The 13600-nt window shown below is 42.3% G+C and overlaps 1 protein-coding gene across 1 annotated transcript in view; it reads left to right on the plus strand.

Annotated features, from left to right (window-relative positions):
• Positions 1 to 13600, plus strand: part of CEP192 (centrosomal protein 192) — a 175616-nt gene that overhangs the window by 46311 nt on the left and 115705 nt on the right. Inside the window, 3 exon segments of the mRNA XM_044292847.1 lie at positions 5719 to 5790; positions 5888 to 6043; positions 6985 to 7144. Coding sequence (XP_044148782.1) covers positions 5719 to 5790; positions 5888 to 6043; positions 6985 to 7144 — 388 coding nt within the window.

Raw genomic sequence — 13600 nt, forward strand, 5'->3', positions numbered from 1 at the left:
CAATAACACACTGCCGGGCGGTAACTTCCGCCCAGCAGTGTGTTCGGTGACGTCACCGGCTCTGAGGGGCGGGCTTTAGCTCTGCCCTAGCCGTTTTACTGGCTAGGGCAGAGCCAAATCCCGCCCATCAGTGCCGGTGACGTCACCGGGCTGCCTGTCAGCCCCATAGAGAGCCCGGTATGTCACCGGAACTCAGAAAAATGCCTTTGCCCTGCGCGATTTAGCGCAGGGCAAAGGAGAGCATCGGAGCATGAACTGCTCCGATGCTCATGTCAGGGGGGCTGCCGGGGTGAAAATGGAGGGATGTCCAGGTTCAGCTCTGAACCTGGACAACCCCTTTAAGCTGGCTGACATGAGTGATATGCTAATGTCAGCTGAACATGATTATATAAGGGCTCGCTGCCTGCCGCAGTTAAGAAAAACAAACTTTTAATTATATGCTAATTAGCCTCCAGGAGGGGGGGGGCGTTGCCCCTCCTCCTAGAGGCTCCATTCTCCCACCTCTGGCCACGCCCTGCTACACTAGATTGACAGGGACAGGCATCGTTGGTCTCCTACCTCCGGCCCAGTCTGCAGTGTAACTCTCACGGCATTTAGTATTCGTCGCAGTGAGTGGAGGGCGCTCGCCGGCTGCCAGCTTCCTCACTGCGCCTGCGCGAGATTTACACTACAGACACTGAACGGCGTGAGATTTACTAATTAGCATATTATATGTTTGTTTTTCTCAATAACTGTGGCAGGCAGTGAGATGGCACCAATATAGTTATGTTCATGTGTGCTAATGTCAGCCAGCTTAAAACACGTTTTTCAGGTGACAGAAACCCTTTAACAGTAAATCTCTTGACTCAAGACTCCTACATGGGAACTCCTCAACCTTTCTGATGCATATCACCATGTGCCCATTCACAAACTATCAAATATCTCAGACTGGCGATATTTCTGAAAGGAGAGAAGCGCCACTTTCAGTTTCAGGTCCTTCCCTTCGGGTTGTCCTCAGCCCCCAGAATTTTTTCAAAGGTCATGGCAGAAGTGACAAGTCACCTTCAGGGTATCTTAATCGTTCCGTATCTGGACGAGTTTTTTTTATTGCAGCTCCGTCCCTCCAAATTCTCTAGTTACACCTACAGATGGTTCAAAATAAGCTGCGGGAATTAGGCTGGTTACTAAACAAAAAAGTCACTTAGTTCCCAGCAGAGAGAGAATATTTTTGGGGGTCAAGTTAAACTCTCACAATCTCATGTGGTTGTGTTCCCCCCTCCCCCCTCTAGAATACAAACTTCTTTATCTCAAAAGGTCTGTTTTGCAAATTGCAAATCCAGAACAGTATCCTTCAGAGACATCATGACTCTTTTAGGCTATTTGACGTCCACAATTCCAGCAGTGCCATGGGCCCAACACCACACACAAGGCTACTACAATCATTTCTCCTGGAGAACTGGGATGGAAATCGGAATACCCTAGACAAGAGGATAAAAGTTCCTTTAAAGGTAAAGCAGTCTCTCCTGTGGTGAAGAAATAAATAAATAAATAAAAAGTCAGGAGTATTTTGGCAACACACAAGTAAAGTCGTTATTTCTACCAACGCCAGCAATGGCGGATGGGAAGGCCACACCAAAGATCAGGTAATTACAATACGTTTGGAGTCAAAAATAGCAGAAGCATCTTCAAATCTAAAAGAGCTGATGGCTGTCTTCAACACTCCTCTCTCTCCAATCAACTGTAAAATCCCAACATGTAAAAAGTCTGTCTGACAATTCCACCTATTTAAACTGGCAAGAAGGGACAAAAAGCAGAGCTCTTCAAAATCTGTCGGAGATGGGGCAGAAAAGAACCTAAATTGTTTAAGACGTCCATCACAAAGGCAAGGAAAACATAGTAGTGGACTATCTCAGCAGAGAGAATTTTAAAATGGGGAGAATGGCCACTAGACCCCGATATGTTCAATCAGATATCGAAAAAGTGGGGGGGACCTGGTCATAAACCTGTTTTACAAACCAAAAGAACTAGAAAGTTGAAAAATTCTGCTCACTCTGCTTAAAGGATCAGATGTTTGTTGACACACTATCCTCCCCATTGCCAGAGGGCCTCTGTTATGCATTTCCACCTTTCAGTTTTAATACCGAAAGTGCTGATGAAGGCGATAGAAGAAAAAGTGCAGATGATTCTGATTGCACCCTTTTGGCCCAAAAGATCCTGGTTTCCCCTCCTTTCCGACTTCGTAGTGGGGGAATTTTGGATTCTCCCATCATATCCAGACCTACTGCATCGCGGTACAGTATCTAATCCATGTGTGTCTCAATTACACCTAACAGCTTGGAGACTGAACAAACTATGTTGAAACAAAAGGGTCTGTCAGATCCTGTAATGTCCACCCTTCTGTTGAGTAAAAAGGACACAGCGTCTAAGATCTACACAAGAACATAAAAATACTTCTTAAAATTTGCAGGAAATAGATGGTGTCACTATCGAGATCCAATAATTCCCCTAATACTGGAATTCCTACAAGCAGGTCTAGATAAAGGGCTCAGACTAAGCACCCTTAAGATGAAAGTTCTAAAAGATCTACCCCTAAAAAAAACTATTCCTAAAAGGGGCAACGAGACTATTTCCATTTGTCTATTCTAATGTACCTCCTTGGGATTTAAATCTGGTGCTTGATGTTCTGACTGATATGCCCTTTGAACCCTTACAGAATATTAGTCTAAAACTTGATTTTTTTTAAAACCACCTTTTTTATTCGCAATTTCATTGGCTAGAAGAGTTGGGGAAATCCAAGCCTTTTCCTGCAGACCACCTTACCTCATGGTCTTAGAAGACAGCAATATTCTCACGAATACTCCAATGTTTTTGCCAAAAGTTGTGTCCAGATTCCATCGACAGCAGGTGGTATCCTCGCCTTCCTTCTGTCCAAATCCATCATCAGAATTAGATAAGAAATATCATCATAATCCATATGTAAGATGTATACTAACTTAGCCGTCACCGAAGAATTCTGAAACTCGGACCATCTTCTGCAGAATCATGGTCACCATAAAGGATCTGCAGCAAGCAAGAGTACAATCGCAAGATGGATAAGAAATGCCATTGAATTCTGCTACATTAAGAAGGACTTTACTCCCCCTAAAGGGATAAAGGCACATTCTACTAGGGCAATTTCTGCCTCATGGGTAGAATATGCCTCTGTATATCAGGGCTCCAGATGGCGACCAAAATGGTCGCCAATGTGACGTAGAATCTACAAATGACGACAAGACTTTTTAGTCTTGTCGCCATTTGTGGCTAGACCCGCCGCTACAGCTCTGCCGTTCAATACAGCGGCGGGGCACAGGAGATAATGGTTCTCTGCCCCGCCGCCGATAGCGGCGCAGTGGAGGAGTCTCTCACTCCCCCTGTGCTGCCTCCGCCAATAAGAGACTGGAGGAGGAGGGGCTATGGCCACTGCGCCACCAGTGAAGATAACTGACCTGTTAATACAAATACAGGAGGCGGGTGCTGGAATCAAATAGCCGGCACCCGACCTCTATGACAGGGAGCTGCGATCAGCGGCAGTTGAGTTAACCCTTCAGGTGCGGTACCTGAGGGGTTAACTGCAGCGGATCTCAGCTCCCTGTCATAGAGGTCGGGTGCCGGCTATTCGATTCTGGCACCCGCCTCCTGTATATGTATTAACAGTTCAGTTATCATCATTGGTGGCGCAGTGCCCCCCCCCCCCCCCCCAGTATAATAAACAATGGTGGCACAGTGCGGCCCCCCCAACACCCCAGTATAAGAAACATTGCCCCCCCCCCCCCTCTATAATAAACATTGGTGGTGCAGTGGGAAGTGCCAATGAGGGTTTAAAAAATATATAAAAAATTAACTCTCCTCCTCCAATTGATCGCGTAGCTGCCGGTCTCCTGTTTCTTCAGGACCTGTGGTGACGTCACTGAGCTCATCACATGGTCCATTACCATGGTGATGTATCATGTGATGAGCACAGTGATGTCACCACCGGTCCTTTGACAGGTCCTGAAGAAATAACAGGAGACCGCTTGCTACGTGCTCAATTGGAGGAGGTGAGTTAATTTCTTTTTTTTTTTTAACCATCATTGGCACTTCCCATTGCGCCACCAATGTTTATTATATTGGGGGGAGGGGGGCGCACTGCACCACCAATGTTATTATATTGAGGGGGGGCACACTGCGCCACCAATGTTTATTATACTGGGGTGTATATAATGTTTATTATATTGACCTTCTACTTGGCATTCTGTATTAAAGAGTGCTATTATTTTCCCTTATAACCATGTTATAAGGGAATATAACACAGTGAATAGACTTTCATCCTAGCAACCATGCGTGAAAATCGCACCGCATCCGCACTTGCTTGCGGATGCTTGCGATTTTAACGCAGCCCTATTAACTTCTATGGGGCCTGCGTTGCATGAAAAACAAACAACATAGAGCATGCTGCGATTTTTCATGCAACGCACAAGTGATGCGTGAAAATCACAGCTCATGTGCACAGCCCCATAGAAGTGAATGGGTCCGGATTTAGTGTGCGTGCATTCCAGAATTTTGAATGCCAGATCTGGCACTAATACATTCCTATGGGGAAAAATGCTGGATCCGGCATTCAGGCAAATCTTCAGTGTTTTTTTTGCCGGAGATGAAACCGTAGCATGCCGCGGTTTTATCTTTTGCCTGATCAGTCAAAATGACTGAACTGAAGACATCCTGATGCATCCTGAATGGATTACTCTCCATTCAGAATGCATAGGGATAAAACTGATCAGTTATTTTCCGGTATTGAGCCCCTAGGATGGAACTCTATGCCGGAAAAGAAAAACCGCTATTGTGAAAGTACCCTAAAATATTAAGTTTAAATCCCCCCTTTCCCAATTTTACATATAAAATATATAAACAATAAATAAATAAACATGCATAGCGCTGTATCCGAAAAGTCCAAACTATTAAATTATAAAAAAATATCTCCTATGCGGTGAGCATTTGTCTTTTTTTTTTTTTTTTTTTTGTCACCTTGTCACCCCAAAAAATAGTATAGGACTGTTTCATAAAATGCAAGCGTTTTTTTTTTTTTTTTTTGCGCAGTATTGAGTATCGCAATACTTTTTTATGGTGATGAAAGCAAATCAAAATTTTGGTATCGAAACAGTCTGGAATACTGCATCTGTGAATCAAATATGCAGGGCAGCCACTTGGGCAAACCCTAGTAATTTTTTTCAGACTTTACTGCCCAAAAGTTAAATCATAATTATGGTGTACATCCATTTTGTAAAGTATTATCTGCGGTAGTCCCACCCTAAAAATAGTTTTTTGTTACTCCTCCTGTGATTGCCGTTTTGTGGAGGCGCCAGGGTAAAGGGGTTAATTACTCTTACCGGTAATTGGATTTTCCAATGGCCTCCACAATGGCGCTGGAGTTTCCCAACCCATTTCTTTTGTTCTGTGACATAATTATGTAATCATGTATTATCTGAATATTTTTTAAATACACTTTCTTTGCATTACGATTCAGTCCTATGTCATTAACTGAAGCAGGTAAAGGGAGGGGGCCTTTTAATCTTGAGCTTCTACGTTGTTTCCTGTCTTGGTGAGACGGGAGCACCCTCCTGGAGTGCTGTTGTGGAGGCTATTGGAAAATCCAATTACTGGTAAGAGAGTAGCCCTATTTGTAATGCTAAAAATGACTTTTTTTTTTTCCTTTGTATTCTTCAGGCAAGAAACAGCCTTCCGAGTATTAAAATTAATCCAAAACCTGAACGTAGCAAACGCTTTGAAAACTATGAAGTAATTATGGTTTGAACACCCCTTCTAAAATCTTTATTTTATTTCTCTGTATGTTAAGGTGGGTTTACCTATATTGCTTTGTACTGATATATTTCAGGAAGACTTCCAGATGCCTAACGTGCGCCTGGCCGCTACAGGCATGGATTCAACTCCAGCTTCTGATGATGACAATGATGTGGAACATGAGCTAGAAAGAGCTGCACAACTGCACCTACAAAGAGAGCATTTCATGGGAAACACAAATGCACCATTGGTATGTTTTTATATATCTTATTTAGGTTACTTTCACACTAGAGTTTATGGGGGATATGTGAAAATCACAAGCCTCTGCAAGCAAGTGCAGATGCAGTGCGATTTTTCACGCATGGTTGCTAAGGAGACATGGGATGTATGATTCAGGACCCAATTTACTTTTTTCATTATAACATGGTTATAATGAAAAATAATAGTATTATTTATTACAGAATGCTTAGTACAATAGGGCTGGAGGGGTTAAAAAATAAAATAAAAACATAACTCGCCTCCTCCACTAGATTGCGCAGCCGGGATCTTCTGTTTTTCTGGAAAGTCCTGCAAAAGGATCTTCGCTAACGTCATCGTGCTCACCATGTGGTCAAGTGGATGAGGTGAGTTATGTTTTTATTATTCTTTAGCCCTCAATTGACATACTTACCATTCTGTATTAAAGAATGCTATTATAACCATGTTATAAGGGAAAATAATAAAGTAAATGGGGTCCGGAGTAATAAATCCCTTGTCTCCTTAGCAACCATGCGTGAAAATCTCACCACATCCGCACTTGCTTGCGGATGCTTGCGATTTTCACGCATCCCCATTCATTTCCATGGGGCTTGAGTTGCGTAAAAAAAAACCGCAGATTATAGAACATGCTGCAGTTTTCACGCGATGCACAATGCTTTTCATGCAACGCGTGAAAAACATTGCTCATGTATACAGCGCCATTGAAAAGAATGGTCAGGATTCAGTGCAGGTGCAATGTGTTTACGTCACGCGTTGCACCTGCGCGGAATACTTGCCTGTGTGAAAAGGGGTTAAGAGAACTGGAGTAGGGTGGACATCCCAGCAGTAGGAGCCCAAATAGATCAGGAAATGTACAGTATATCCTGGAGATGCAACTGTATTACATATCCATGTTCTCATCCATAATGGAGCATCCATTTTTATTTTTCAAAGGCTGATGAACAACATAGGCCAAGTTTTCGTCCAGGCTTAGAAGGTGGCAGCTCAGAGGAGGAATCTTCAAATGAAATGCAAAGTGTCTCTAATGGCATGTCTGCTTGCAGACAGTCTGCAGAAGGCTATGGTGTTTGTTCACCTGGAGCGTTTCCTCTCGGTATGTTTGCACTTTATTTCAGTGTTTGTCTATGAACCTCTTGGGTGCGTCATCTATTTTTTATTTATTATTTTTTTCCCTATAAACTTTCTATAAATGTAGCTGTTTTAGTGCCTGTTTGTTGCATAGAGACTTGAATGTTTTAGTAGCACTGTTTTGGGGAACATTTGTTGGATAACTTATAACTGTAAAATCGATGTTTGCCACTCAGTTAAATTGGCATCTTCTATTTATTTTTTTATTTTTTTGTTTCTTTACATTGGTGTAACAGCCATGAAGGCAGGCCATGCAACTATGGGACCTATCGCTAAACTTCTTTTCCTGACATAATTCACAGCATTTCTCCATCAGCAACCACTAGGGGGAGTTGAGTGCATAGAGATGCTAATAAAGGTGTTATCAGAGTTCAGTAAGAGCTTGTGCAGCAGTTGCAAATATGATAAAATAACAAAGAAGCGATACTTATCATTTTTTCATCCCTGCCGCTTCCAGCATTGCACCGCAGTCCTGCAACAGTCTTGTTTCATGCACAAAAGTCACCATGCAGTAAATTGCAGGTTTCAGCAGTATATGGCAAAACCAATGAGGATATATGAGGTTAAATAATAAAATAAAAAAAATTTGTATTAATGCAGTAGACATGATTAAATTCATTTTATTATATTAACAAATCTCAACATAATTAGCAAGCACAAACAAATTAAAAGTTTTTAAAAGCAAATTTATTATGGTGGTTTGAATGCAGGATAGAAATAATGAAGTTCAAGTTCATAGATAGGCGTCAGTACGCCCACGGCACAAATGGTATAGCTGTGAGGGATAACTGTTTAATTGTGGGCAATATAACCCAATTTATATACAATACAGCTAGTAAGTTAACAGAACAAATAAGTAAAAAGCAGTAATCGTACCAACCAAGGGGGGAACCTAAATGGGTTATCCTGGAATTTTATAATGATATGACCTTCATTCCTCTGGATAGGTCATCAGATCGGCAGGGTTCAGACACCCAGGAAACCCACCTATCAGCTGTTAGAGGCTAGTGCTCCATAAGCCCACTGGTTCTTCCAAGGCTACGTGACGTCGCTGTACATCAGTTACATGACCTAGTTGCAGTTTAGCCCATTGAAGTGAATGAGGGTTAGCTGCAATACCAAGCACAGCAGCTATACAATGTACAGCCCTGCACTTGGAAAGAAGCAGACTGCATTCACTAGAGCTACAATGAGTGTGGTGGCTCCCTGAAACAGTTGATCGGCAGGGGTGCTGGGACTCAGACCCACGCCATTGTGATAAATATGACCTAACCTGAGGATAGGTCATCTTATTGATTCCTGGTTTGGACCCCTTTGACTTTTTTTTTTTTTTTTTACTTGTTTTTAACTCGTTTTATTGAACGAATCATTAGAAAAAGTACAGGTGACTTAAGTGTTCATAAAAGTCAATGAGACATTCAGGTGTGGAGTAAAGCAAGTGCATCACCATATACATATTAGCAACAATTGCAACAAAGCTACAATTCACATTTGTAAAGCATGTGCAAAACAATCATGGTGGGCAGAACATGTGGTCGCGGCATGAGCATAAGCATATCACACTAACACTGCATTAAGGTTGTCTGAAAATCTAGGAGCTGAATACATTGTATGCATGGATGAACACCAAGACCCCCACACTTTATTGAACTTCTGGGGGCAACCCCGGTTCTTAACCCCCTTAAGGACTCAGCTCTATTTCACCTTAAGGACTTGGCCATTCAAAATTTCACTCTTTTGGCAGATTTTCCATTTTAATATATATATATTTTTTTTATTTATGGCCCTGATTCTGTAGTTTACAGAAACACCCCATATGTGGTCGTAAACTGCTGTACGGGCACACGGCAGGGCGCAGAAGGAAAGGAATGCCATACGGTTTTTGGAAGGCAGATTTTGCTGGACTGTTTGTTTGTTTTTTGACACCATGTCCCATTTGAAGCCCCCCTGTTGCACCCCTAGAGTAGAAACTCCAAAAAAGTGACCCCATTTTAGAAAGTACGGAATAGGGTGGCAGTATTGTTGGTACTAGTTTAGGGTACATATGATTTTTGGTTGCTCTATATTACACTTTTTGTGCGGCAAGGTAACAAGAAATAGCTTTTTTGGTACGTGTTTTTTTTTGTTTTTGTTATTTACAACATTCATCTGACAGGTTAGATGTGGTAATTTTATAGAACAGGTTGTCACGGACGCGGCGATGCCTAATATGTATACAATTTTTTTTATTTATGTAAGCTTTATACAATAACTTCATTTTTAAAACCCAAAAAATGTTTGTGTCGCCATAGTCTAAGAGCCATAGTTTTTTCAGTTTTTGGCCGATTATCTTGAGTAGGGTCTCATTTTTTGCAGGATGAGAAGACTGTTCGATTGGCACTATTTTTGGGTGCATATGACTTTTTGATTTCTTGCTATTACACTTTTTGTGAGGTAAGATGACAAAAGGCTTTTTTACATTTTTTTTTTTTTTACGGTGTTCACCTGAGGGGTTAGGTCATGTGATATTTTTATAGAGCTGGTCGATACGGACGCGGCGATACCTAATATGTATACTTTATTTTTATTTATGTAAGTTTTACACAATGATTTCATTTTTAAAAAACAAAAAAAATCATGTTTTAGTGTTTCCATAGTCTAAAAGCCATAGTTTTCAGTTTTTGGGTGATTATCTTGAGTAGGGTCTCCTTTTTTGCGGGATTTTTTTATTTTTATGGCTTTCACCGTGCGGGGAAAGTAACATGACCGTTTTATAGATCAGGTCGTTACGGACGCGGCGATACCTAATATGTGTAGTGTATTTTTTATTTTAATTTTTATTCAGTGATAAATGTTTGTTTGTTTTGTTTTTTTCCTTAAATGTTTTCACTTTTTTTTTTTTTTTTTTTTTTTTTTTTTACTTTTTTTTTGGACCCAGACCCACTTGGTTCTTGAAGATCCAGTGGGTCTGATGTCTGTATAATACAGTACAATATATATTGTACTGTACTGTATTTTACTTACTTTGTCTGAACAGATCTATGCCTTTAGCATAGATCTGTTCAGCACCATGGACAGCAGGACGCCTCAGAAGGTGTCCTGTTGCCATGGGAACCTTCCCCATCTGCCACAACTTCGCAGACGGGGAAGGGTAAGCACAGGGCTGCGGGGGGCTCTCCATCGGGAGGCTGCAAAGGCACAGCAGCCCCCCGATGGGAGAGGGAGGGAGCCCCTTAACCCTGACAGTTAACCTTTTCCATACCGCGGTCCGTACGGTGAATGATTTCAGCCGGCATCCTGTTCAGATTAACCCCTGGGGCGCCGGAATGCCTATTTAAAGTTAGGACGTGCCGGTACGCCCTGCGTCCTTAAGGGGTTAAATACAATATTCTCGTAGGACACCACATCGTTCACAAGCACTTTCCATTGATTAATAGAAGGTCGTCTATCACCCATCCAGCGGATCGCAATCGCCTTACGCGCAAGGAATAGTGTTTCCCTCAGGAAAATTCTGTAATGATGAGGATAGACTTCCTTATCCAGTATACCAAACAGGCACACCTGTGGGGTCAATGCCACCGAAGGCTGCGTGAGTGTATTAATGAAACTTAGAATTGCAGACCAGAAGGTTTGTATGTATGAGCATTCCCATATAAGGTGCCAGAAATTTGCCCCTTCTGCATCACATCTATGGCACCTGGAGTGTGTCAACTTGCCGATCCTATGGAGCCATACGGGTGATGGATAACTTTGGTGCACAATACATAGCTGAATAAATCTATTATTGATAGATGGGGAAACCTGCAAAGGGGATTCCAATATATCATTAATATCCTCATTAGTAATACCTGGCATCAGTGTTTCCCATTTAGATAAAACCAAGAGGGGAGCACCATGCATTTTAGTACTCAGCAAGTGGGTATAAAGGGCAGAGATAAATCCCTTGGGGCCTTGGGAGCGTATGATGCCTATCAGTGGGTAGTCAGATAGATACTACAGTGTTTCCAAAGTGGGTACTCATTGCACCCCTTTTGACCTTTTAGGTGTATCACAAGGCTTAAATCAATTTCCTAAAGATTTTAATTTTCTAAATGTTTTTGTATCTATTCCATTTTTCTGTAACAGCAGGTGATGGTGAGAAATGTAACTTGGCACTTATGACCCTGATTCTGTAGTTCTTAAAAATATCACACATGTGCAACATGACTCAACCAAAGGCCTTAAATTATGGAGTGTCATGAATTTTGGGGCAATATTTTCATCAAAACGAACCTCCACTTCAAGAAAATAATTTCACTGTTTAACTAGCACAGCGCTCTTTCTCCAGAATCAACCCTGTTAAACCAGACATATTGGCTGGTAGGGCTCATCATGCTGAATTAAAACTATCTTTCTTTTGTTAAACGGCTGCAGAGAAATCTGCAGGGTTATTCATATGCAAATGAGCAATTAGAGCACCAGGAGGCGGGGCTGAATCATTTGAGCATTGCTTTGTAACCCCCACCTGTTTAGCATGCTCTCCCCTTGTTTGGCAGGAGCTAGACATCCGCATACTAGAAGGGCAGAGCTATGTCCTAGCATCTGCATGTCATATACTCTGTACTATAGCTTCACCACACTGAGAACTGCTCAGAAAGCTAATGTATGTTACTGCTTTATTCACAAGCACAATATATGATTATGAAGACACCAGTAATGTGGGTTAGCTTATAAGCATAGAAAAGTCTTCTCTAGGTGGTAATGCTATAGCTTACTTTTGCATGTAGAGATTCCAGTTTTGAATCCTGGGAAAGACATCTAGGTTGTTTCTTTAGATATAATTTTTTATTTTTTTTTCCCTACCATGTTTAACCCATAATAAGTCTATATCTTTATGTTGAGAATGTGTTTTTAAGCTTAAACAGCTAATATTGCTGGTTTCTTTATAATCCTATATTCCTATATTGTGCCTGTGAATAAACCAGTAATAGGTTTTAGGTTTCTGAACACAAAAAACCCTAGTCTCAATATAGTAAGGGCTTTTATTATATTATATATTATTTTAGTATAGCTTTTTTATTATGGGTCAAATGAGAGAGAAAAAGATTTTGCAAGTTTCTCCTGGAACTTGAACTGTCTGTTCTGGGACTAGGATTTCCACATGCATGGCAGACCACTTACCACCAAGCTATAGCTTTACCACGTGGAAAAGGTGGTTTGTTCTATGCTTAGAAGCCAACACATGGAATATTGTGTGGAAATAAAGCAGTAATATGTAGATTAGCTTTGCAACACAGATCTGCTCAGAAAACTATAGTACATAGTGTATTTGGGTAGATGCTAGGACACAGCTCTGCCCTCAGCATGTCTAGCCTTGTCATTCAAGGGGAGGGGGGAGTGTGCAGAGCACAGGGGGTGTTATAAAGCTGTGCTCCATGGATTCAGCCCCACCTCCCTGTGCTAAAACTTGGTCATTTGAGTATTAATAAAAACTGATATCTCTGCAGCTGTTTATCATTCAGACAAAAGTATAGTTTTAATCCGCATGATGAGCCCCACCAGGCAGTATGTCTGGTTTAATAGGGTTGATCCTGATGACAGTCCCTTTTAACTGGTGCCCTCATTGTCCTCTTTTTAGCTGCAGATCTACCAATTCCTGGGCTTCTCTTTTGCTATCTAAGGTGGCCTCACAGCTTCTTACACCATTTGATGCGCGCTGTGCATTTGTAGCATAAGGCTAGGTCTACGCGGCTACATTTCTCGCCCATTCCATTGGGGGACACAGACCATGGGTATAGCTTAGGCTACCACTAGGAGGAAACACTATGCAAATAAGAAAAAACAGCTCCTCCTCTACTGGCTATACCCCCATGCTCCAACAGGAGGACCTCCGTTTTAGCTTGGTGTCGGATAAGGAGGAGACGCACTTGCTCCTGCAGGGTTTTCCCTGTAGTTTTTTCTTCTCCGTTAGTTTTTCTAAACAGAGGGCGCAGGGTTGCATGGTGTGTCCCTAGTCTCTCAGTTGAGCGAGCGCCGGGGTCAAATGACTGTCCCAGGCTACCTCCCTTTCCCCCCAGAAGATAAGTGGAACCGGACTCGACCTGCAGCTTCGGTGGCCTACCAGATCCGGGGTAGCCTAGTCCTGCCCTCTATCCAGTACACTGCCACTCCTTGTGCCAGATGACTGAAGAGGTGACCCCGTGCTGGCCCGGAACAGAGGGTGAAGACTGCAGGACTCGGATAAGTACAACGGCACTGTTCTTTAGGGCTTACCTGTGAATCTGGGAGGGCCTGCTGGGTGAGAGGGAGGATGGATTCCTTCTTGGGGCAGTGGCTATTCGCAGCGCCATGCTGCTGCGCCTTTTCCATTTTGTTTCGGTTTGGAGGGCTCGTTAACCCCTGCACGGTGGGCGCCATTTTCGGAGTCAGGGTCTACCTTTCTTTATTTTTTTTTCCTCCATGT

Source organism: Bufo gargarizans, chromosome 5 (assembly GCF_014858855.1).
Source record: "Bufo gargarizans isolate SCDJY-AF-19 chromosome 5, ASM1485885v1, whole genome shotgun sequence".
Classification (NCBI taxonomy): Eukaryota; Metazoa; Chordata; class Amphibia; order Anura; family Bufonidae; genus Bufo; species Bufo gargarizans.